This window comes from Ahaetulla prasina, chromosome 3 (assembly GCF_028640845.1).
Source record: "Ahaetulla prasina isolate Xishuangbanna chromosome 3, ASM2864084v1, whole genome shotgun sequence".
In the NCBI taxonomy this organism is placed as follows: domain Eukaryota; kingdom Metazoa; phylum Chordata; class Lepidosauria; order Squamata; family Colubridae; genus Ahaetulla; species Ahaetulla prasina.
Window position 1 is genome coordinate 41,960,621 of NC_080541.1, and position 27,177 is coordinate 41,987,797.

Genomic DNA, 27,177 nt, shown 5'->3' on the forward strand with positions numbered 1-27,177 from the left:
CAGGACTGAGCTAGGTTTTAAATTCATGGGTTTTAATTGGGTTCTATTTGTATATTTTAATTAACGGGCTTTCAAATAAGTTTCTTAATTGTTTTTATTCTGTATTTATATTTATATGTTTTTAAATGCCTGTGAACCGCCCTGAGTCCTTCGGGAGATAGGGCGGTATATAAATACGATTAATAAATAAATAAATAAATAAATAAAATACAGCATTGCCCAATGAAATACATATGCGTTCTTCCTAAGTAAGACAATTATGCCCCTCAAGCAGCCTTGTTAACTTGTTCCATAAACAAAGTACCAGATTGAACTGTTGAAATATTAGTAAGTTCAAAAACAATTCCCACTGAACTAATAGGGAGATAATTGATATAATTTTATTTAATAATAGTTTTAAGAAGAGAAACTGAAAAAAAAATCTGATCTAGATTCATTTGGTTTCTTGTCATGTTAAACCTATGGAAGATTATCTGTGGAATCTGTTTCTCTACTAGAATCCTGGGGTCTGTCAGCCAAAGCCCAGGTATAAATAGTAAGCAGATAGATATATATTAAGGAAATGGATGTGTCTGGGTATCCACTCAATCCAAAATTTATGATAAGTTCCAAAATCACATTCACAGAATCTTTAACCCAAAACTCCAATCCTTGTTTTCTTTCTAATTCAAATGAAAATAATTTAGTAACTGTCAAGACAGTTGGGAGTCAGAAACCCTTGGCAATCTATTCAAAATTGCTCAGTGAGCTAATAGATTCTTCTCTAATTTTTGTTCACTTCTTTAAAGTCCGCCATTTTAACAATACTAGTTAAATACGACATGCTTCCTGTCGTATGTTAATGTCCATATATCAAAATAAATTTGAAAATCATAGTTTAGTAAGATGTTAGCAATATATTACATCATCATTAATGGCACCTCAGTTCTAAAGAAAACAGTCATGAGCTGTATGTCATAAATGTGTCATTGATTTACAAAATATGTCATCGTGTAATCTTGTGTCCAGTTTGTTATTTGTGTATCTATTTGTGGCTTTGCATCAGAGTGGACTCCTGGCAACTTCCTGGACTAAGCCCTGCAATTTTCTTAGCATTTTCCCCCCAGAAATTGTTTGCCATTGCCTACTTTCTCAGGCTGAGAATGACTGACTGACCCAAGATCATCCAGCTAGTTTCATACCTAAGGCGGAACTAGAACTCAGTCTTCCCAATACCTTAATCACTACACAAAATTACTCCATTAACCAGTGGAATTTCAAAAAAGATTGTGGCAAATGCTTTTTTTTTTAATGTCAAGTTCAAGATCCCTATTAACCTATGTTTTTGTATATCATTTGCCACATTAACAAATGTTCTGTATGACAAAAAAACATTTGTGGCTGTAATGGGAATTATATGGCTGTGGATGTTATTTGACTGGATGATAGGAAAATCTGAAGTGAAGAGGGCCTCTGGTAGCTCAACAGACTAAGTCTGTCTGTTATTAACACAGCTGCTTGCAATTACTGCAAGTTCAAGTCCCACCAGGCCCAAGGTTGACTCAGCCTTCCATCCTTTATAAGGTAGGTAAAATGAGGACCCAGATTGTTGGGGGCAATTAAATTGACTTTGTATATAATATACAAATGGATGAAGACTATTGCTTAACACATTGTAAGCCGCCCTGAGTCTTTGGAGAAGGGCGGGATATAAATTCAAATTAAAAAAATCATCTTCCAATTGCTTATTAATTTTCATTATAAATAGATCAGTACATGCAAACCCTTCCTGAATTGATAAACTCATGTATTTATTTCTGACAAAAACATTTAAGGTTTCAAATTCCCTGTTCAGAGAGAATCTGTCCAGATACAATTGCAAGATTTTACTTACTTTTAGATTATACTTTCCATGAGTAACAAAAAACCAGGCACTGCCAGAAAACAAGCAGTTATTTAATCATGGCATGATGTCGTTTCCTATACATTATCTAAGCTAATGATTTCTGTTCTGTGATAATATATTCTGTCTAGAATCAAGGCAAAGGTATTTTTTATAGCCTGTCAGATGTAAGCACACATTTTGAAGGATCTAAGTATATGCCGTATCTGAAACGTAGGTCACTTGTGATGTCACTGCTGGCGATAGGACGAGATTCCAGGTGGCAACCAAAAATGCGTTTGCTTCTCCTTCAAGCTCACCAAGTCGAGCCCTACAATGGGTGACCTCACATCGTCCGTGAGGTTTTTTGGGCACCCCTTCCAGATGCAAGGCCGTAGTCGGAGAAAACCCTTAAAGGGCATGCGATGTCTGCTGCGTCCACGGGGATACACACACCTATGTTTATATAAAACGCCTGGCATCCTGCTCTACTCGGGAAGCCAGCACTGCGCGCACGTGGCCTACGGTGTTACCGAGTTCTGACGCCGTATAGAGAGGAGTTACGATTTCCTTTGAACCTTTTTTGGTTGTATTTTGCTTTTGGTTGTTTTTTTTTTAAAGAAAGGCCAGAATTTTAGCAACCCGCCCGAAGACGTCCCATGCCCACCTGGCACCCGACTACGGCAAGGCTTCGGGGCGCATGCGCACTTTTCACGGGATGGCCGGAGTTCCCACGTGACCCGTAGTGGGTGGGGGGGAGAGGCGAGGAGGAGGAGAAGGAAGCGACCGGGAAAGAGTGCCGGCGTTCCTGCCGACGCCGCCGCCGTCGCCCTGCGTCTCTCCCGGTCCCGGCCGGCGCCGCCGCCGAGAGCGGACAGTGTGGGGAGGCGTATCCATCATGGCGTCTATGCAGGTGAGCAGCCTGCGGCAGGCTGGAGTGGCGTGTCCCCTTCGTCCCCAGGTGACTCTCTCGGGACTACGGAGAAGAAGTGGGGCGGAGAGCCGCGTTGCCGTCAGCAAGGAGTTGGTGAAGGTTGGAGCGGAGCCTCTCGCCTCCGCTGACTTCCGTGAAGCGGCGGCGGTTGGAGCTGCTCTTGTGGCGTTTCCTGCCTGAGCGGTTGGGGGGTAAAAAAAAAAAAACCGCCGAGAGAGGAACTTCGTCCTGAAGGGGACGGGCGAGAAGCCGGGCGAGTGGTGGTGGGGGGGACGGGACAGAGAAGGCCAGGAAGGCGAGAGCTTCTGTTTCTCCCCGCCTTCGTTCTCCCTTCGCGGCTAAGGATAAGGACAGGAGACGGCAGGAAAAAGCCGGGCTGTCCTGCGGTTCGGAAGCGGGGAAAGAGAGGCAGGGGTGGAGGCGGCGGCCGTGGCGGCGGGCCAGGTTGGGCTTCGCCGGGTGGAGAGCAGGTGGCTGTTTCCTAGGTGTGGCTTTCAGAGACTTGGGCTGTGCTGCTCGGCCTGGCTTGGTTGGTGAATGTGGGAAAGGGGCAGTAAAAGGCGCATACTGGCTGTGGCTGCTTCAGGAAATGAAATATTTTAAGAAACCCTTTTCTTTGGAATCCTTTGAAGCAGGAGTCTCCAACCTTGGCAACTTTAAGCCTGGCAGACTTCTACTCCCAGAATTCCCCAGCCAGCTTTGCTGAATTCTGGGAGTTGAAGTCTGCCAGGCTTAAAAGTTGCCAAGGTTGGAGACTCCTGCTTGGAAGGACTGCTTTGCTCTTGAAGTATGGAGAAAGAGTTTTGATGGAGCACCTGCGTGTGAGAGGGTTTGAGAAAGACGGAGGTCAGGAAGTCTTGGTGTGCTTGCTTGCTTGCTTGCTTGCTTGCTTGCTTGCTTGCTTGCTTGCTTTCTTTCTTTCTTTCTTTCTTTCTTTCTTGTGCGTTAGTCATGGCACGTTTTGTTTTTGTAGGAGTGACAGTAAGCACTGCATTTGCCATTGGATCTATCATTCTCTGTATGAAGATAGAGTTCTAATTATTTGTCTGGTCCCAAAGACTAATTTACCCTGATTTCAGGGACGCCTGAGTAGTCCCTGGATTTCTGGGTCACCAATGGAAAAGAGTGGTGGACAGAGGTGAAATAGGTCCAGGATGATCTGTTCTCCCCACTAAGTACAGGTAGTTTATTACTGTTATCTTAGACAGTTTGATGGCAGGCATATTCGAAAACAAGTATGTATGAGTTGTGAAATTCTAACTGACATTTCTGTTTTGCCTTTATGTTGGAATCAGGAAGTCAACCTCTTGCTGGTCAGCTAATTGCCCACTGCAAATCTTGTAATATCCCATTTGCTTTGTCCCCCTTATCATTGAAAAATCTCACCATAACTGTTTTCTACAGTTTTGTATTTATTTTTATTGCTTTTTGAATTAATAAAAAGGACAATACAGTACCCAAAAATAATAGTGATAGTGATACATATAGTGCCAAAGAGAAAAAAGCACATAAAAAGTACTCTAACAAAAAGTGAAAAACAATAGAAAAATGTAATATGTCTTTTATAACAATAAACAGTTGCATGCATACATACATACATAGATACATACATACATAACATATATATATATATAATATAAATAGTGAAGACATATCAGTCTGATACATTTATATGATTATTTCTAACTTACTTTATTCTGTATAAATGAGTCCTATATTTCATTATACTTGTCCATACAAAGCCTATGTCTATAGGAAATCCATACACTGATGGCAAGTGCAATCAGGTTTTCAATCCATTGAGTGAAAAGGCACATGAATTTATCTTTCCAATACTGCAATATTAATCTTTGGCCTTAGTAAGAGCATGGAGAAGGCATTTACATTGTCCAGTTCTCAAATTCAATGAATTAGATACATAATTCAAGAAAATATAACTCTAAGAATTAGTTTTACTTGCACAATCATATAATCCATTACTTTCTCCCAAAAATGTAGCTATAAGACATAGTAAAAACATCTGTTTTAAAGAAGCATTGCCATTATTACATCTCCAATAAAATGCTGTTTTTGACAAACCTTTCTATACAAATGTAACAGAGTCCAATAAATTCTAAATATTTGTTGTATAAATTGTAATTGGAGGTCCATTTCCACTGACATTCTTGCTACGGGTTAAGACATTCTCCATTATCTAGATAATATAGGAACGTCTAATTCTATTTTCCACTCATTTTTAAACATTTGCGAATTGAATTGAATTGAATTGAATTGATAACAACTATCTATAAAAAGTAATAGGTTTTTTAGTTTTAAAGAATTTAACAAGTTGTTCTAGTACCTCAAGTGTCTTAGAAACTGAAAATGCTGCTCCTCCGAATAATGTTGATAGCAAATACTGTAATTGTAAATATTGCCATTGACTTATATCTGGTAGATAATTTATTTATCTTTGCAGGATATGTTAAAAAACTACCCTTATTATCTATCAGTTAGTCCAAAGTCAATATACCTGCTTCTAAGATCTTCCAAAGCTTACAATTTGACTTCCCCATGCTGTGTTTTTAATAGCCTTTAAGAATTATTGAAGTTGTATTCTGCTCCTTAACAATCATTTACAGAATTAAAATAATATACTTTCACATTGAAAACTATGAGCAACAAAGATCTGAAGACATCCTTTAAGTAGTTTATTTATTTTATTTATTTATTTATTTCAATTTTTATACCGCCCTTCTCCCGAAGGACTCAGGGCGGTGTACAGCCTAGTAAAAATACAATGTATAAACATTAAAAAGAAATTAAAAAGAAATATTATAACGTGGCCAAAATTTTTAAAACCATTTAAAATCATAAGACATAAATACCCCAATAAAATATCAATCCAGTCCCGCTTGAATAAATAGGTGCGTTTTCAGCTCACGGCGAAAGGTCCGAAGATCAGGCACTTGACGTAAACCAGGGGGAAGTTCATTCCAGAGCGTAGGAGCTCCAACAGAGAAGGCTCTTCCCCTGGGGGCCGCCAGCCGGCATTGCTTGGCGGACGGCACCCTGAGAAGGCCCTCTGTGTGAGCGCACGGGTCGGTGGGAGGCAAAGGTAACAGCAGGCGGTCCCGTAAGTACCCGGGTCCTAAGCCATGGAGCGCTTTAAAGGTGGTAACCAAAATCTTGAAGCGCACCCGAAAGACCACAGGAAGCCAGTGCAAGCTGCGCAGGATTGGTGTTACATGGGAGCAACGAGTCGCTCCCACTATTACCCGCGCAGCTGCATTCTGAACTAGCTGCAGCCTCCGGGTGCACTTCAAGGGCAGCCCCATGTAGAGAGCATTGCAATAGTCCAAGCGGGAAGTGACAAGGGCATGAGTGACCGTGCATAAAGCATCCCGGTCAAGAAAGGGGCGCAACTGGCGCACCAAGCGTACTTGGTGGAAGGCCCTCCTGGAGACGGCCGCCAAATGATCGCCAAACGACAGCCGCCCACCCAAGAGGACACCCAAGTTGCGCACCCTCTCCGTTGGGGCCAATAACTCGCCCCCCACAGCCAGCTGCGGCTGCAGCTGACTGTACCGGGGTGCCGGCATCCACAGCCACTCCGTCTTGGAGGGATTGAGCTTGAGTCTGTTTCTCCCCATCCAGACCCGTACGGCTTCCAGACACCGGGACAGCACTTCGACAGCTTCATTGGGGTGGTCCGGGGTGGAAAAGTACAGCTGAGTATCATCAGCGTACAGATGATAACTCACCCCGAAACCACTGATGACCTCACCCAGCGGCTTCATGTAGATGTTGAACAGGAAGGGCGAGAGAATCGACCCCTGAGGCACCCCACAAGTAAGTGCCTCACGGTCGACCTCTGCCCCCCCGTCAACACCGTCTGCGACCGGTCAGAGAGATAGGAGGAGAACCACCGATAAACGGTGCCCCCCACTCCCAACCCCTCCAACCGGTGCAGCAAGATACCATGGTTGATGGTATCAAAAGCCGCTGAGAGATCTAATAGGACCAGGGCAGAGGAACAACCCCTATCCCTGGCCCTCTCAGCAATGCCCACTCTTTCACCCAAACTAAACAGTAAGCAGCAAAATTCTCTTTAAGATTGTAACAAAATGTATATTTCATCTTGTCAACCACTTATTTTCCATTTATAGAATTCTATTTCCAATTCAGTCTTTATATGTCCATAATATTTATACATTCTTTATCTACTTTAAAATTTTCTGACAATTATGTATAGGAGAGCCATTGAGAAATGTATCACTTTGCTATTACATCTTCTCTTGAATTTATTTTACATTCTCCTTGAAAAAATTCTAATATCTCATGGTAAGCTAATCATTTATGTTTACTTAAATTCTCATTGATAATTGCTCAGAGCCAATTATCAAAAACAGAGGTGTTTTTGGACAAACCTGGGTGTATATCTATTCCATATTCTCAATCTGGTACATCTAGCATGATTTTTAAAATCTATATTAACCTTAGTTTTATTATATGACAAACAATCATGCCATCCAAATCATAAATTGTGTCTTCTAGCTCCAGCTCCACAAGTGTTTTATTTCTCAGCAATGCCCACTCTTTCACCCAAACTAAACAGTAAGCAGCAAAATTCTCTTTTAAATTGGATAAGCCCAGTTCTGTTCTTTCTGTAGGAGAAGAAGAGGGAGAGCTGGAGGCAGAGTCAAGAGGGGAATCAACCTGGAGTTGTTATGTTCCCACAGTTGGTCCAAGTCCAGCTCTTCGTGAATTCTATTATCTTTTATCTAGGACCAATTAAGTGCTGACTGTTAGTAGACTAGATTCTTGTTTACAGGCATGAGCAATAAATCAGTTTAACTAGAATTTAACATGTGGATCTGATTCTTCATGCCTAACATTAATTTAATCAAGAAGGAGAGGCAGAACCTAGAGGCAGAGTCAAGAGAGGAATCAGCACTAAATTGGCGCTAGATAAGAGTTAATGGAATTCAAGAATTCAAGGGCCTCTGGTGGCTCAGCAGACTATGTCTGTTACTAACACAGCTGCTTGCAATTACTGCAAGTTCAAGTCCCACCAGGCCCAAGGTTGACTCAGCCTTCCATCCTTTATAAGGTAGGTAAAATGAAGACCCAGATTGTTGGGGGCAATAAAGTTGACTTTGTATATAATATACAAATGGATGAAGACTATTGCTTAACATAGTGTTAAGCAATAGTCTTTGGAGAAGGGCGGGATATAAATTCATATATATATATATATATGGTTTTGCATATTAAATGTTGGTTGATATCAGCATTTGTTTTTAGCTTAGCATAGGACAATTTATTATCTAGATAGCTGTGTGTAATGTTTTTATTTCAACTAAAATGTTTAAATTTTATATATGTATAATTTTTATTAAAAAGTTTAAACAATATAAAAATTAACAAGAACTAATACCAAGTAAAAAAGAAAAGGGAAAGAACAATGAAAAAGAAAAAATGCAAACAAAAAATACGAAGTTGCTGATTTGCTTTTCAGCAAGTATAATTTACAAATAAAAAATGCCTCTTACTCTTTGGTTAAAAAACATTCTCTTTATTATATTACCTATTTCTGTCTAATTATCAAATCTGTAAGTCATATGTTCATTATTTTTTGTTTCTCACAAAAAAGTCTATAAGGGGCTTCCACTCAATAGTAAATATTATGTCTTTTCTCTAATTAAATGAATCAATTTAGCTATCTTTGCAAATTCCATCATCTTCACCAACCATTCCTCTATTGTAGCTAACTTGAGTCTTTCTGCTTTTGTATATTTAATATTCTTGCTGAAGTTGTATAAAAATAAAGTTCCATGACTTTTTTTCCAGTTCTTTGTCTATCAGTCTCAAAAGAAAATCTGTGGTTTCTGTTGTTAATTATGTTAATCATCAAAAGCTTCTGCAGTAGTGTATTCATTTGCACCCAAAATTTTCTGGCTTTTTTGCACATCCACTAAAGATGATAAAATGTCACTTTATGTTCTTTACATTTGCAACATAAATTTGAAGTACGAAGTTACATCCTGTGCAATTTTTCTGGTGACATATCAATGATCCATCACTTTATAGAAATTCTCTTTAAGATTGTAACAAAATGTATATTTCATCTTGTCAACCACTTATTTTCCATTTATAGGGAATTCTATTTCCAATTCAGTCTTTATATGTCCATAATATTTATACATTCTTTTATCTACTTTAAAATTTTCTGACAATTATGTATAGGAGAGCCATTGAGAAATGTATCACTTTGCTATTACATCTTCTCTTGAATTTATTTTACATTCTCCTTGAAAAAATTCTAATATCTCATGGTAAGCTAATCATTTATGTTTACTTAAATTCTCATTGATAATTGCTCAGAGCCAATTATCAAAAACAGAGGTGTTTTTGGACAAACCTGGGTGTATATCTATTCCATATTCTCAATCTGGTACATCTAGCATGATTTTTAAAATCTATATTAACCTTAGTTTTATTATATGACAAACAATCATGCCATCCAAATCATAAATTGTGTCTTCTAGCTCCAGCTCCACAAGTGTTTTATTTCTCAGCAATGCCCACTCTTTCACCCAAACTAAACAGTAAGCAGCAAAATTCTCTTTTAAATTGGATAACCCCAGTTCTGTTCTTTCTGTAGGAGAAGAAGAGGGAGAGCTGGAGGCAGAGTCAAGAGGGGAATCAACCTGGAGTTGTTATGTTCCCACAGTTGGTCCAAGTCCAGCTCTTCGTGAATTCTATTATCTTTTATCTAGGACCAATTAAGTGCTGACTGTTAGTAGACTAGATTCTTGTTTACAGGCATGAGCAATAAATCAGTTTAACTAGAATTTAACATGTGGATCTGATTCTTCATGCCTAACATTAATTTAATCAAGAAGGAGAGGCAGAACCTAGAGGCAGAGTCAAGAGAGAATCAGCACTAAATTGGCGCTAGATAAGAGTTAATGGAATTCAAGAATTCAAGGGCCTCTGGTGGCTCAGCAGACTATGTCTGTTACTAACACAGCTGCTTGCAATTACTGCAAGTTCAAGTCCCACCAGGCCCAAGGTTGACTCAGCCTTCCATCCTTTATAAGGTAGGTAAAATGAAGACCCAGATTGTTGGGGGCAATAAAGTTGACTTTGTATATAATATACAAATGGATGAAGACTATTGCTTAACATAGTGTTAAGCAATAGTCTTTGGAGAAGGGCGGGATATAAATTCATATATATATATATATATTTGTTTTCTGAGGTTTTCGCGGGTGTTTGTATGTAGGTCTTTGGTTATTCGGGTTTTCTCCCACGTAAAATTGGAAGTGTCTTGGCGACGTTTCGACGAAGTCTCATTCGTCATCTTCAGGCTTCAGCTTCGTCTTCTGGGAGCAAAGGACGAAGAGCTTAGGACGAAGCTGAAGCCTGAAGATGACGAATGAGACTTCGTCGAAACGTCGCCAAGACACTTCCAATTTTACGTGGGAGAAAACCCGAATAACCAAAGACCTACATACAAACACCCGCGAAAACCTCAGAAAACAAATATATATATATATATATATATGAATTTATATCCCGCCCTTCTCCAAAGACTATTGCTTAACACTATATAAAAGATGGGCTGCCCTAGAATCACTTTTGTGGTCGTAATGACTCCAGGCTGATTCCTCTCTTGACTCTGCTTCCAAGCTCTGCCTCTCCTTCTCCTACAACATTGCTCTGCATCTTGTAACACCAAGTGGCTTTTCCCCTCTTTATACAAGTGTAGGTGTGTCCTGCTATGACCACAGAAGTGCTTCAACTCCCCACATCACTTATTTCCCCCCTTTTGTCTCCCAGCATTCTGAGGCCCCTGCCTGGGTAACTGGCCTTTGCTGTCTTCTTGTTGCCACTGCTAACCAAGCATCCCTGGCCTGACTCTCTTTGTGAGGCAGCTGCTAGCCATACGAGGCTTTTTTCCTCAGGCATTTTCTTCATAAGACGTGGGGGAGATGGCCTCATGTGGCCAGCAGCTGCCTTGTGAAAGGCCAGAGTGGGTATGCCTTGTTAGCAATGGGAGTAAGAAGATGGCAAATATCAGCTGGGGTGACAGAGCTTAGGACAGCAGGCGGCCGGAGGGGTAAGGATGAGCCACACTGCTGGGCCAAGGGCTTTGCTGTGTGCTGGGGATCATGGTGTAATAGAATGTGCATAACCTTGGGGGCAGTCAGACAAGAGAGGCAGGAGCTCCTAATGGATTAACAGTCAAAGGAAGAAAACTTAGGAAGGACCTGCACTAATGGATCAAGCAGTTAAAAGTGTTTGTGGGAAGTTTGTTCTTTCAGATTTGCAAGAATCTGTTAATGTGGTGTTACAGTAAGAATTAGCTGATCTGTTGGGTTCATTTCTGTTTTACTTGGGAGAATGACATAGGGTTTTTTAGCAGGCCCAGAGTTGTGCTGTGCCAAAGAAGCCTCTTTGTGTTGTGCTGCTAGGCTGGGTTGGAGCTGGGCTTCATGTTGTGAAGAGCTTTGTGTGATGGTTCAGAGGTTTTTTTATTGCAACTCCAGACCTTTGGTGTGTCAAGAAATCCCTGAGCAGCAGCATGGCAAGCAGCCTAAAGCCATGTATGCCATATAGGATGTGGCAAGGATTTTAACATCAAAGAGTTTTAATGCTCCACCTTAATTAAAAAAAAATCCTTGATGTTGGTGAACATTCTTCAAGCGAACTGAGATAAATTCAAAGCAACTGAATTCCAGGTTCACACAGCTACCCTCTACGATCTAAGGAAAATATAATGTTTGGCTTTTTCTGCTTTGAATCTGAAATATTGGATAGCCTTAAAATTACATGCAGAGCCAGTTTGATGTAGTGGTTAAACCATCAGATTAGAAACCAGGAGATCATGAATTCTAATCTCTCTTTAGGCATAAAACCAGCTGGGTGACCTTGAGGCAGTCAGTCATTCTCAGCCCTAGAAAAGAGGCAATGGCAAATCATTAAAAAAAAGTTTGCGAAGAAAACTGCAGAGACTAGTCTAGGCAGTTACCAGGAATCAACACCAACTTGAAGGCATATATATATTTCTTATGACTTTATACAGAAGCTGCCTTATTCACTTCAAAATAATAACTCTATTTTTCAAGCATTTCTTATTAAATTGTCTGCAAAAAGTATTTTTCAGTAACAAAATGAAATAGAAAAAATATAACAAAACATATAACAAAAGGACTGCAAAACGCTTTCCATGTGTTTGAAGTTTATATTGTACAGACCTATATTGTAAAGACAGTGAGTCTTTAACATTAGTACATAATAAATATACTCTTGTCATTTTCTAAACATAATTTAAAACTTGATTATTCTTTGGTAAAATTTCTGGGATAGAATCCAAGGGTGATTTTGAGAAGACTCAAAGACACATGGCAAGCTGTATTAGAAAAGAAAGTACTGTATAAGGGAGTCCTATTGCCCAAACAGACATATACTCCAATAAGATCTACCCCAAATTTTCCTATGGAGCTATTAGGATACTAAATACGTTATATCCTATCATTATTTTCTGAAATTCTAGAGTGTTATCCCGTAAATAAACTGGAGCGCACATATTTATTTAATTAATGTGCTTTGCAAAAGCATGCCAATCTTTAATAAACCAAATATAGCTTTATAAAAGGCAGTGATTTATAAATATATATTTGTTACTCTATAAATTTATATAATTAGTGTTTTAATGAGGTAGGAACTAAAAGTCACAAAATATCAACTGCTGCAACTCCCTTGCAAAATAACAATATAGGGGAGCAAGTAGTGAATAACCATGCTCATTAATGCAAAATTTAAAAGGTCCATTAAAATGGAAAATAGAAAGTTAGAGTGAAATGAAATATTCAGGAGAGAATGAAGTAGGCTGAAATCCTGAAAAGAAGGATTACTGTATTTTATTAGCATATACTGCAACATTTTCTTCTGGATACACTGTTGGTCAGCAATTTGTATATATTTTTCCAATCCTCATTAATATTCTTTTTTAAAGCTGTCTCAAACTGTGAGGTTTAAATAAATAAGTGATGGACTGTTGGCAACATATTGATGCCCTATAGATATCTTATAATCTCCATAATGACCAGAGGAAAATTAAATTCTGGGCTCATAGAGTTTCATAACTGTATGAATGTTGTGAAACTTCAGGAGGATGCGTTATATAGTAATTGTTTTGAATATGAATGTGCATTAAAGTACATTTATCTATAAGTTCTAGATTGGTTTTCCTGCATCTGTTTCATGACTTTCAAGTAAAAGTATACTTTCACTTTTTATCCTCATGCTTATAGCAGTTCATGTTAATTTTTACCCCCTCAGGTTGACTATGGATGGTAAGAGTGTTCATCTAACAAATGTGGAAAGCACCAAGTAGTGGAAATCTATAGTTATCTCATGATTATCTGGAGAATACTTTGATATATTTTTTTAGTTGCTAAGTGCAGGGATATAATTTTACCCAATCATGTAGTATTCTTATCTAATCAAACATTAACTATTTGATTTAATACTGTAAATAATAAAAACCTGTTTCTACAATTTCCTCATGCATTAATTAATTAATTAATGTATTTTTTCCCATTGAAATGTGTTCAATTCTCAGAGAATTGCCTTGACAAGTCCCTGCAATTTTTTGACAATATTTTTCCAAAATGGTTTGGAAAAACCATTTTGCCTTCTGATGGGTCTGAGGGATCGTGACTCTAGCACAAGGTCACCCAGCTGGCTTTGTGCCTAAGACAGGTCTAGAAATCACAGTCTCCCAATTCTTAACCACTACACCAAGCTGTAACTCAATATATAACTAGTATGATGCAATGTATGTTTCCTCTGAATTAGCTCTGTATATTCAGTTAGGTTCACCGTTAAGTAAATTTGACATACTTGCAGCTTTAATTATGTGAATCAAGACTAGATCTGTTTTGAAGTCATGCTACACATATGGACAATTGCTCAGATAAAATTTAATTGTGTCCTTTTACTAATCATAAATTTAATTGGTGCTCAAGCCAATTTGCTAAATATTCTTAGAAGAATATTTAGATAGTTTAATTAAAGTTTCTTTACTTTTCTGATAATTATGGGGCTAAAGAAATGTTGAACTTCATCAATAAACGTTTTCTGTTGGATATCTGTTTCTTGTGCTGTACTGATTTTCCATATAACATACTTTGTTATTTATGAAGTACAGCCTACCTGTCCTAGTCTTGTTCAGAAATAATAGTTCTCTGGATGATAATCAGTATGATATTTATTTATTTACTTACTTATCTTACTAGGCTTATATGCTATTTGAGTCATTACCAATTCTTAGCAGCTTATGTATCCTTAACCTACCTTTGTAGGTAAGATTAGAACAATATATAATTAAAAGTAAAATGTCAGCTACTGTTGACTTGCTACACAAAATGCAAAGCAAATAATACACATGATGATTATTGTGTTTAAGGCATAAATAATAGGCTTGGCCACTCAGATTGAGCAATGTCTTGTATTATATAGATAACAACTTTAAGGACTATTCAAATACTTTATGAAACATTTTTAAAGATTTTTCTTTCTCTTTAGAAGAGGCTACAGAAAGAACTGCTAGCTTTGCAGAATGACCCGCCACCAGGAATGACCTTGAATGAAAAGAGTGTACAAAATTCAATTACACAGTAAGTATATGTATTTTTATTATAGTTGTGAAAGATATGATTTGTAGGAAAATACAAACATATTTGCCATTATTATATTACTAAATACTTAGTTTGATCCACTTATCCTGTTTACATTGCTATCAGACTTGGATATATATAGTGTATTTACTTAGATGCATGTTTAAAAAGGATACATTTTTACCATGAGTTGGTGTGGCAAGATGGATGGCTAATAAATTTTACAAATAAGTAAATACCTCCTATTTATTTCAGTTAGGAGAATGCTCCGATATTTTATCACAATTTAAACCTTTTAAACAAGGTTTGTGATATTAGGGCATGAAATACTGCTTTGTAACATATATAGGCAATATGATACCTATGACAATAAATGGCAGTCCTGAAATTCTACTTACGAATTTATTTATACCTATATGCATATTCTGTGTAAATAAAAATTTTGTTTTGGGTATTGGCAACAAATTTTGTTTGTCCCGTGTCATGAACAGATTGATTATTTTGAAGTTCTACCCATTCTCTACTACAGGATGGCAGGACCTGTAGGGGGCCTACATGATGGTTATGGATGAAGGAGTTTTATTTTTGCATATTATTATGATTGGTTTTTTTTATTGTGTTTTTAATTCTGTTAGCTGCCTAGAATTGCTGATTGCAAGATGGGTGGCCATATAAATTTACTTAAGGAAATGAATTAAAAAATGGTCCACCAAGTGCCAGATGAAAGCAGTTAGGTTTCACAGGGTACTAGTTAGAATCAGTGGTGGGATTCAAGTAATTTAACAACCGGTTCTCTGCCCTAATGATTTCTTCCAACAACCAGTTCACCAAACTGCTCAGAAAGTTAACAACCGGTTCTCCCGAAGTGGTGCGAACTGGCTGAATCCCACCACTGGTTAGAATTCCTGATGATCAGCTACTGAGGCCTTAAATCACCACTTGAATAAGAAGCTGCACCAGATTATGCCTGCGTGGCCTCTATTTTTTTATGGTTCCTTTAGGGCCCCCTGGTTTTTACAGTTCATCTTGTGCATCCCACTGCTTACGGTAGTTATTTTATAAGAAGATTAATGCAGTGCATTCTTGGTGACCAATTAGAAGCAATAGCTGGTCCAGAATACAGCGCAATGGGTAGTTATGGAAGTATCTTGATATACTTATGTACATTTCTACTTTGTGAGCTGCACTAAGTGACCAGAGTGCTTTTGAATGTAATTCAAGTTATTGTGTTTTACCATAAAGACCCTCAGATGGAACAACCTCAGACATTGGCTCTAGAAATGGTATTACCCAAAAGTTCATTTTTTTGTCTCTGGCATTTATGTGTTTATATGTTGTTGTTTTATACTTTTATTGGGTTTATATTTATATATTTTGTAATTTTATTTATACAATTTATATCCTATCACAAAATATTTCATTATTGACTAAGTTGGTTGAGATTATTGAGATTTTTATTTCAGTAGTAGCTGGTGGATCAGCCACATGTTGTTCTCTGCCATTTTGGTAAAAGCAGGATGGTTGAGGAATATATGGCTTTAAAGAAAGTGACATGCCCTATAATAATATCTGTAAGCAATAAGCTGAAGGAGACTATTGCATGCAACATAAGAGTGAGATAAACAATATTTTAATTTCAATTCCTGTCAGCATCAATACATGTGCCCTATGTAAGGATTGTAGAAGTTTAATTCCAGATAATCTGCACCAGATTGCTTGTTCCTGACCTAGAGACAAGTAGAATTCTTCAATTAAAGTGGGTAAATACGTTGCAGGAAAATACTATGAGTTGACTTCTGCTAACTTTAGAATTGTTTCATTACTAGAACCAAATTCCTCACAACGAGGGGTTTTTTTTCTTCATAGTATTTTCCTATAAGTTTCCTTTTCCCCCCAGATCAACTAACTGTTGATCCATTGGTTATGACAGGAATTGATTGACCAGCTTGTTGCCTGAGCTTGATGTGAGCTGAGAGACAGTGACTGGCCCAAAGTCACCTAGCTGGTTTTCATGCCTAAAGTAGATTATAACTCACAATCTCCTGGTTTTGTACCTTGCTGCATTAACTACTAAATCAGGTGTGTCCAACCTGTTGCCTGCAGGCTGCATGCAGCCCTGGACAGCTAGTAATGTAGCCTCACAAGATATAATAAAAATATTAAAAAGTTAAGGAATTTTGTTGTTTACATATATTAATTATATTATATATTTTATGTTGCCCCAAACAATTCCTCTTCGTTTAGTGTGGACCATGCAAGAAAAATGTTTGGACAACCATCCACTAGATCAAATTGCCTCTCACTCTGCCTCTAAGAATTTCTGCTCCAGAAATCTGAGCTGATCATAAACGTCTTTCTTCTCTAAGGCAGCAAACATAACAGTGTAGAAATAAGCAAGTAACAAGCAGTGGGTAACTTTAATAAGGGCTGTAAAAGTTTTAATCTTTTTAGTTTGATTTGTTATTGCAGTATGATGCAGTATATGCATTTATTAAAAAACACCAGACCTATTCAATGAAAACAGGAATTGGGGTTAAAAACTTACTGAATGATCAAGAAGTAGAATTTTATTAGTGAATATTGTGAAGCCCTACTTAATTGGGCATAATCAGGAAAGCAAGAAATATGAGTAAGGTATCTTTAATTCTAGTCTGGAATAAATAGAGAATATTGTACACCATAAAGGAATGTTCCACCCTCATTTATAATGATATCATTAAAGCAGAACTTCTGAATGATTTAGAAAATTTCTTCACACTTTTTGCCACCTGGCTGCCATTTTTGGAAATGACTTGCTGATGATTTATCTTATTTCTTTGATTGTCAGTATCTATTCTTCCATTTCTTTCTCAACCTCCTCACAATTTCTAAGAGGAAAGATGATAATTTGAGAATGGTTTAGGAGGTAATTAAAAAAATACCAGTACATAGCTATCCATTGCTGTGTTGTCTAGGAAATGATAAACCAGCCTACTGATTCAGAGAAAAGAGATTAGAAATTGAAGAATTCTCTGCCTTGGATTCAACAGTCCAATTGTTAATACAATATTTCTGTAATCTAACTTCATTATTTTTTTAAAAGAGAATATTTATGGAGAATATGACCTTTTAAGGAAAAAAGGGAGCCCATAATTGTGGGATTTTTAAGATGCGTTTTTGAAATTGGGGGATATGGTAGCAATTTGCAGACAATAACTTACATCAGGTTACTTACAGAACATCAAATACTATAGTTATATGTTTCATCATTGTAAACCATTTTCTTTCCCAAGGTGGATAGTAGACATGGAAGGGGCTTCTGGAACATTATATGAAGGGGAGAAATTTCAACTGCTATTTAAATTCAGTAGTCGTTATCCATTTGATTCTCCTCAGGTAATTTATCATATGCTCAATTAAATTATAAAATATTTGGTAACATTGAATGTTTGTTTTATTGAAACTTTTGCTAGGATAGCTCTTCAGAAAACAGCAAGAATGGTTTAATTATATATCTGATACCTGTATCAGTAACTGATTCACTTCAGTTGTTCGGAAGTTGCTGTGCTATTGTTTGTAAAGTGGAAACCTGTAGTGAGTTGGCAGGCTTTAAGCAATGTGCTGTGATTGAATTTTTGACTGCTGAACTGAAATTCACCACTAAATGTAGATTTTTTTATACTGATGATTGCATTAACTTGAATATGTGTTCTTGAACCAAGACATGGAAAGTTGGTGAATTGGGAAGAGTTGATTTACAGTATATGATAAAAAATGAAGTAACTGAGGAGTTTCATTTGAGAATGGTTGATGAACTAGGACAATTGGCAGATTACTCAAAGGGAAATTGCTATCCATCTCACAGGAACATATGGGTCACATTATTGATGTGCTTTAATATTGGAAGCTTTATCAAGATATATTTCTTGCAAGCTGACAGCAGAAATGGAAAATTGAAGCTTTGGTTGATATTTGCCAGCATTTGATGACATGCTATAGGAGTGAAATTGAAGACATTCATTATATCATTATGAAAGCTGATAAAACATGTTTGTCATTATGGCCCAAAAATGAAGCTTCAGTCCATTCAATTACATCATAAAGCTTCACCTGTAATTTTTTTTTCAAAACTCAGGCTTTAGCAGGAAAACTCATGTGTTACAGGTTTTTTGGGGGGAGGGGTTTACAGAGATGTTATTTACATAGAATTCCTTGAATCCACTATTAGCTGAAAACTTTACATTGGAAGAAACCTTTCAAATAATCAGAGCTGAGAAAGAAATTTCCTGTAATGTAACAGTACTAGGGCTCAGGCCTCACAAGCAACCCAGAAGATAATTGCAAAGTTGGATCTCTCCATCTTACCAACTTGGTCCCTTGTGATTTCCATTGTTTCCCCAAATTAAAGAAATATTTCCATGGGATATTTGACACAAGAGGTAAAAAGTACTATTAAACAGCCAAGTTCTGAACTGCATATTCTGAATTGCAGAGTTGCATAACACATGATCAGGATTGATTACTCTGTGAGTAGAAAGTATTTAGATTCTTTCAAGATGCTTAACATATGTAACCTGTATGAACAATTTGTATAGAAAACTTCAGGTTAAAAAAGCTAAGAAGAGTAGTAAAAACAAAATAGGAAAAAAATCATATGGAGGACATTTATCTGACAAGAATAAATATATAAAGGTGTATTTTCTTCTCTGAGAACCTAATTAGATAAAGGAGAAAATGAGCAATGCTTTTCCAGCTTTCAATTGAAATATTAGGTACATGACAAAATAAAATGAGACTGATGAAAGCAAAATAGATTTTTTAAAAAAAATATTCTGGGCAAAATAAAAGCTATCAGTTTTATTTTAAATATAAATACATTCAAAATCCCTCAAAAAATAGAAAGCTTAACTGTTATTGACACTTTAAATGAAAGAGTGTACACCAGTATACAATTTATGATATCAAGCAATTTCCTATGCTCCTATGAATTCTTTACTTGTATAATTTAAAATATTTTAAATTTGTGTATTGATATGTGACTCTGAAGTTAGTTCCATTTCTTCCTGCATATCAAATTGTCTCAGGTGTGACTGTAGAAGAGGAAAGCAGTTGACACTTTAAAAATTGGATTTTATGCTATATTTATTACCATTACAACTTTATTTTTGATTTTTAGTATGTCCTTTGTGTTGGTCTCTTTAATAATGATATACATACTGTTTTAACTGCCTGGAATTGCCACCTAATATACTTTCAATTATTTAGTTATATAAGAGCCCAAATAAATACACAATATATGCTTTTATATAAATGTACTGGATTTTAAACTAAATAATGGAAATTAGAATAACTGGGACATTATTAAACCCTATGACCATAAACTGAGCTGATTTGGAAAGACTGAGCAAGGGAAAAAACTTGAACCATTTTATTACTAGCTGTGTAATCACAGTATAGATACAGTTCATTTAGTGACCATCTGAAGTTACAATGGCATTAAAAAAAATGATCTATGACCATTTTTCACACGTAATGACCATTGCAGCATCCTCATGGTCATATGATCAAAATTCAGATGCTTGACAACTGACTCATTCATGATGGTTGAAATGTCCCACATTATTTGATCACCTTTTGTGATCTTCTGACAAGCAAAGTCAGTAGGGAGATTGTGATCGTGCAGTGATTCACTTAACAACTGTGGCAAGAAATCTCATGAAATGGGACAAAACTCACTTAACAATTGTCACTTAGCAACAGAAATGTTGGGCTCAGTTGTGGTCATAAGTCGAGGACTACCTGATTAGGCAATAGCACTGAAGTAACAGATTGTACATAACAGAATATAATCGAAAAACAGAGTTAAAGAGATATTGGAGGCCTTCTAGTCCTTCTAGTCCAGGAGATCCTATGCCATTTCAGGCAAATGGCTGTCCATTGTTGGAGCACCCACAGTTTATGGAGGCAAGCCATTCCACTGATTAATTGTTCTCACTATCAGGAAATTTCTAGGTTGGTATGCTCCTTAATTAATTTCCATTCATTGCTTTTTATCCTGCCTTCAACTGTTTTGGAGAATATGTTGACTCACTCTTCCTTGTGACAGACTCTCAAATATTGGAAAACCTCTTTTCACTTCTTTTCACTAAATTAGACATATTGAATTCCTATAACCGTTCTTCATATGTTTTAGTCTCCAGCCCCTAATCATCTAATCATCATCTCTACACTCGTTCTAGAGTCTCAACATCCTTTTTATATCGTGGTGACCAAAACTGTATGCAATATTTCATGCGTGGTCTTACCAAGGCATTATAAAGTAGCATTTCATATTATTCTATCTGTTAATGCAGCCTGTGACTGCTGACTTTTTTTGTAGTTCCAGCTCACTGCTGGCTCATATTTAAGTGAAGACCCCTAAATCCCTCACAGTTGCCACTATTGAGCCAGGTACCACCTATTCTGTACCTGTGCAACATACTGAACAATAAAGTTTCATTAAATTCAAGACTATCTGTGATATATGAAATATCAAATTTGATTCATACCCTTCTAACATTTGTTATTTTACAGATTATGTCCATGTTTGAATTGAAATGTTTTTTATATAAAAATGGAATATTTTACAAATAGCATTAGTATACTTTTTGATCTATTATGCTAATAAAATATTAATTTGATTTTTACTTTATAGGTTGTGTTTACTGGTGAAAATATTCCTGTTCATCCTCACGTTTATAGCAATGGACATATCTGTTTATCTATTCTAACAGAAGACTGGTCTCCAGCTCTTTCAGTGCAATCAGTTTGTCTTAGCATTATCAGCATGCTTTCAAGTTGCAAAGAAAAGGTATGAATTTAAAGATAATATTGCTATAAGTTTAATGGTGGTAGACTGCTGTACTCTAAACCAATCATGTTTCTTTTTCTCTCTAATGACATTTAGTGGACCCTAAAATAGGTACATTGTTAAACAATGCACTTCAAAAAATTTCAGAAAGGTTATTTTATGTAACTACAATGCAAACTAGTTAGATAACAACCATTTTTCTTTCCAACCTTTGGAGACCAACAAAACAGAATAATTGTCTTCAAAAGAAAGCTCATTACCTAGTTTCACTGAAATTAGTGTGAAGTTCCTGCTTCATGTTGCCACATTTCTTAATTCACATAGAGTTGTTATTTCAAGAAATCTTGAAAAGTTCATTGGACAGCTTATGAATGTCACAGGCTGGTAATGGGTATTTAGTGAGATATTTGTATGGTACACTTAGTGAGCTTGATATTAATAACATTTTGAATGTCTCTGAAGCAAATTAATGGCTTTCTTTCTAAAATAAAATTCAGCTTTTAGCAGAGCACACTTGGGCACCAATGAAATGATGGCTCTTTGTATAGTTGCAGATAATTTCATTGGTATATGTTGCAGTGTTATAATATCTAAATTGTGTCTTGCTTAGATTGAGACTTCTTGTTTGGTTTATTATTATTATTATTTATTAAATTTTTATACCGCCCTTCTCCCGAAGGACTCAGGGCGGTGTACAGCCAGAAATAAAATACAGAATATACACAGTTAAAAAACGAATTAAAATATAGCAAAATTACAAAAACGGCTGATAAATAAAATTTAAATTTAAAATATTTAAAATATTAATAAAACCCCAATTTAAAATCAACTATTATGCCAGTCCCGCTTGAATAAATAAGTATGTTTTTAGCTCACGATGGAAGGTCCGAAGATCAGGCACTTGACGTAGGCCAGGGGGGAGTTCATTCCAGAACTCCCCCCTGGCCTATATTTATATTTGTTTAAAGAGAACAAATATAAAAACACATTCAAGCAATATAACAATCTTTCTGACATGCTTGGCATCTTTTACTAAAAATACATTATAAATACTAGATGGTTCCTATGCAGATTACAGTTGGAAGAACATTTTCTTCCCATATATTCAAATTGTGTGGTGGGGAAGGAGTAGGAGGAGAACTTCTGATTATTATTTCCTCTAGAAACTGCTATTTAAAGTTTGGTAAAGAAATATTTTCTTCTATCATTTAGCCTGCTTATGTATTATTCACTTATTTATTTCTTTATCCAGTTTATTTTTTGACACAACTTGAGGGTTTTTCCAAACCTATATTGATTACGTGCTAGTTTATTTAAACATGACTAAGAGAGGTATTACTTTTATTTAAATATGTGTGTCTATATGTCAAGAATTATAAAGTCATCTGAAATATTAACAATTTATTCTCTTAAATTGTGTAAGAGTTGAGGAGCAGTCAAAAGTATTGCAAACTAGGAATAAAATCTTGGAAAAGAAACTTATAATTTTTTCTCTCATTTCAATGAATGCATTTCTGAAATTTCCTCCCTCCCTTCCCTTAATTTGTTAGATTTATATTCTACTTTCAATTAAACCACTAATTTGCAGTTTTGTATAATTGAAGTAAGCTTATAATTTAATATAGTTTTACTTTATTGCAGAGAAGGCCACCAGATAATTCATTTTATGTAAGAACATGTAACAAGAATCCAAAGAAAACAAAATGGTGGTATCATGGTAAGCATTTAGTTTGAAAACAATATTCTAAGTAATGAATAATTAGTACTTAATTTACAAAGCTTCCCGTATAATCCTTAATAAGTTTCTTAATATTCACAAATAACACTACAAATGAGTCTACTATTAAGTTACTTAGACTTGTCTTAATGAATTCATGTGAGAAAGATCTATATCTTATAGGCCCATGAAAATTTCAGGTACAGAATGTTTCCAAGAAACCTGCTGGGGAATGAAGTTTTGGCACTCTGAACTACAGAAGCAGTGAAAACAGGCTTTCCTATATGTAATGCATATGTTGAGTTTTAAGGATTTTTCTAATATTGAGAATAGCCATGAATAAATTAACCACTTAGTACCTTTAGTGTAAATCCATGCATCATATTAGTAGAATGAAATAATGAATAACCTCACTGCTTGGTAAAGAAATCTATGAATGAGTAGATCAGTGATTGCTAACCTTTTCCGGACTGAGTGCCCAAAGTGCATGCACGCAAACCCCCAAAATGCAATGTGCGTGTGTGCCATCTGCACACACCCCGCCCCCCCCACGCATGAACATGCACACACACCTGTATGCACAGCAGAGACCCGACCAGCTGGCTGGCGGGAGGTGTGAGCACATGCGTGGCTGAACTGAACTGGGATGACAGCTCAGATGCCCACAGGGTGCTGCATGCCACCTGTGGCACGTGTGCCATAGGTTCGCCATCATGGGAATAGATATTAATAAAATGGAATTGAACTGAAGAAATAGGTCGCCAAAGCTAGCATAAAATAAAGTGCAATGAACAGTTTAAAATATAACAATTTGTTTACTCTGCACAGAAATATCAAGACAAAATGGTATTGAGGGTTTTTCTACCACCTCTCATCCTTCAGCCACTTTATGATGTGAAGGTACTTGCATAGCACAGATTTTTTTCCCAAAATCTTCCACGGTTTCTGAGCTTTTGGGCTTTTTGTATATTTGCGTTTTTATTTGAAAAATGCACTGTTTTACTGAATAGGCAGTTGAGCCTTAGTACATTGTCAGATTTGTTTGAACGGAACAAGGCAAGTCAGTGGTTCAGAATTATATTGTCTCTAGAATTTATAATTTTTAATCCTTATTTTAATTTATTGAAGTGGTACTGTTAAGGGCTATTCCAGCAATAAAAATCTTAATATGTTTTGAAAATGAATATGTGCAGAATATAATATTTTATATTTTGTTTTTCTTTAAAGATGACACTTGTTGACACCATCGTTCTATGATTCTCCTAACAGAAGATAGTCCTACTGAGAAAATGAGCACTTTGATCATTCAGTCTTTGAACTTTAACCTCCTGACTGGAAATGATAAATAGGCAATGAAGACTACTTCCTTTGACTGAATTTTTACTAGTATGCATTCTGGGCGCATGTTGATTGCTGGTTCACACCATGCTACTGACATGCCTTTCGTAGTCATACAACGTTAATGCTGGAAAATGTCATTCAATTTTAACATTTGGAAGAATTCCAGGTCTTCATGTATTGTGCAATAATATGAATTTCTTGGTGGTTTTGGTATATCCATTGCCACAAAAGATTGTATCAGGAAACATATATGCTTTCCACACAATAGTTTAGATGCATGATAGGCCTATGAAAGGTTTTAAGTATATTAGGATGATAAGTAACCTATCTTTTACTTTGAAAGCCACCTAATTTGTTTAGATATGGATTCTGTGCACTGTGATCATAAAACTAGCAGCATAAGTTAAAACATGCTTAACCAAGAAATTAATAAGATCATTGCATATTTACTGAACTGTCAGTGTCTTGACAAGCAAGTTTTTTCAAGTTATGTCAGCAGAGAGGTACGTTCTATGGTAGAATAAATATCTTTTGTTTGTGTATGTTATATTTCTGAAGAGAAGGTATGAATAAATAAGAAGTGGTTTAATCAAGGAAAACCATGTTATAAAATAGAAACAGGTAGCAGTGATAAAACTGAATTTGCTGCAGTCCATGATTGGGCTTGTTAATATGTATACTAGAGCTATTTTCCAAGTAGATTGCACACTGTTATTTCATACTAGCCTTCAGCATGAGCCCTGTTGCCTACACAATATTTCATTTATTTATGTGTCTAGAAATTTTTTGAGTTCATAGTTTCTTTTGTGGTCTTATATGTCATATTTGAATGTTATAAAACAATATTTTCACTGAAAAGCTATCAGAAGATATTTTCTTGTAAATTATTTCTTTATTAACATTTATCTTGTCTTTTAATTCTGTACCATAAAGAAAGAAATACATTTTGGACAGAGATGAACTGTTTTGACAAAAAGTGTGGATCTTTTTATTTAAACTTAAGACAAATATATATAAATATATATATTTTTCTTACCTTACTTGTCCCATACAGCCATAACAATTTTCCAGGTTTTCTTTAAAGATATGACAAAAACTAGATTTACCTTTTATATAGAAAAACAATTGTTAAACAATAGTGAATTGATCTTCACCTATATGTAATTTTATGATACTGGATCTAGGCTGTCTTTTTAGGAAGCAATGATGTGTCTTTTATAAACTTGCTACCTTTACACATATGCAAACTTTCTATTTCAATGCTCTTTTTAATGTTGCCTTACTGTTGCACTAAAAAAAATCAAATCTAGTAGTCAATAAATGAATGTCTGAACTGCAGAGTAAACTTCTTACTTGATTTTTAAAGTAAGAATCATATAAGCAAAACAAATCTCCCAGGATTGGCTGAAAATACTCTAGTGTGTGTGGATTTTTTTTTAACTGCTGCATTGAATCTTACAAGTTTTATAGATATGTATATACTACAGTAGCTGTAATATTTAAAATCAATATAATTGCTAAGCTCAGGGGTGGGAAGAAATCAAATGAAAGAAAAAGAGGTGTTCTGTCCAGGCACTGAATTCCAAACTATTGGTAGAGCAGTTTTAAATAAGGGTATGTTACCTTTTCTGTTTTGAAGAAGATTATTGGCCTCTTAATCAAAAATAAGATACTGTGGGAAAACTTGTATATAAATGTTTATATTTCTCCATTGCATTATTAATATTACTATAGTAATTTTTGTTCAAGCCAAAAATAATGTTGATGTTGACATTTGTATTCCTTTTTGATTTTCTTCTAGGTCTTTTTCCATTTGTAAATTAAATTGTGAAAACATGTTAAGAAGTGTATACATGAAGGGTACCACTAAATATTTAAATGGAATCTTCATAATTCCGCAACCAACAAAAACTATGTATTCATATGTTTAGATAATGTCAATCTGTTCTGTAATTCACTATGAAGGACCTTCATATGTCTGGAGGTTCAATTTGTCCATCTTAAAGATTAATGCAACTGTTCCCATATAATATCTGATTTTTAAAGGTTGGTTACATAATCCATGCTTTAGTCTTGCATGTATTTTATTTGCCTATAGATTTCTCAGTTTGGATTAAAACAAAATTGCTCAACAAAATATTAACCGGGTTGTTTTATACTATTTCTTGGGTGTGGAGGCTGTTTAAATATGTAGTAAGGATTTTAAACCAGAATTGTATCATTTGGATTTTCATAAACTGGATGATCCCACATTAGGGCATGGAGGCAGAGGAAGAAATCAAGTTTAGCTTTTTTCGCTTTACCCTTAAATTCTGTTGTCACCTGAAAATCTGTTTTGGGAAATTAGGAGCTCACTGCAAAAGTATATGAAATGACATAGTGAAAATGAAGGATTGATACAAATGATCATTCCTTTTTTTCGTAAAAAATGGTGTCACTGAAAAAAATATGTTCTCTACAACTGGGACATGCTGAGTTGATTCTGTGCCATCAACAAGTTCAGGATCTACTTTCTACTTAATCACATTTCAGTCTGTAATATATACATGGAAGATGCCCTTTTGGGGATTTTTCCCCCTGGAGGCTGCTCATCATTATAAATTGCACTTAGTAGCAAACATCACATTTTATTATTCATTTTATATATGTGGTATTTTGCTTAGAACATGCAAGGCAACTTACATAGAGATGTTCCTTAATTTTATCCTGGTTATCAACCTGTGAGGTGGATTGAATTAAAGGGGAATCATTGACCTAAATTCAGTCATTGAATTCCTTGGTTTCTGTTAATGTTAACCACTCGCCTCAATATCATTTTGAAGT

The 27,177-nt window shown here is 36.0% G+C and overlaps 1 protein-coding gene across 4 annotated transcripts; it reads left to right on the forward strand.

Annotated features, from left to right (window-relative positions):
- On the forward strand, nt 1-27,177 carry UBE2W (ubiquitin conjugating enzyme E2 W). 4 transcript variants are annotated; one of them, XM_058177286.1, is made up of 6 exons: nt 2,594-2,822; nt 14,376-14,467; nt 17,740-17,842; nt 21,141-21,296; nt 22,938-23,013; nt 24,241-27,177. In XM_058177286.1, exons 1-6 carry the CDS (start codon nt 2,760-2,762, stop codon nt 24,252-24,254), a joined length of 504 nt encoding a protein of 167 aa, XP_058033269.1. In that variant the 5' UTR covers nt 2,594-2,759; the 3' UTR covers nt 24,255-27,177. The 4 variants fall into 4 exon arrangements, with proteins under 4 accessions (XP_058033273.1, XP_058033269.1, XP_058033271.1 ...); XM_058177288.1 differs by having other exon boundaries at nt 2,596-2,774; nt 14,379-14,467; XM_058177287.1 differs by having other exon boundaries at nt 2,601-2,774.

Excerpts from the sequence above, each read along its gene's own strand:
- UBE2W (XM_058177286.1), top strand. The coding sequence starts at position 2,760 with ATGGCGTCTATGCAGGTGAGCAGCCTGCGGCAGGCTGGAGTGGCGTGT. Across the intron at positions 14,468-17,739 it reads GTACAAAATTCAATTACACA|GTGGATAGTAGACATGGAAG; the intron begins GTAAGTATATGT and ends TTCTTTCCCAAG. Across the intron at positions 21,297-22,937 it reads TTTCAAGTTGCAAAGAAAAG|AGAAGGCCACCAGATAATTC; the intron begins GTATGAATTTAA and ends ACTTTATTGCAG.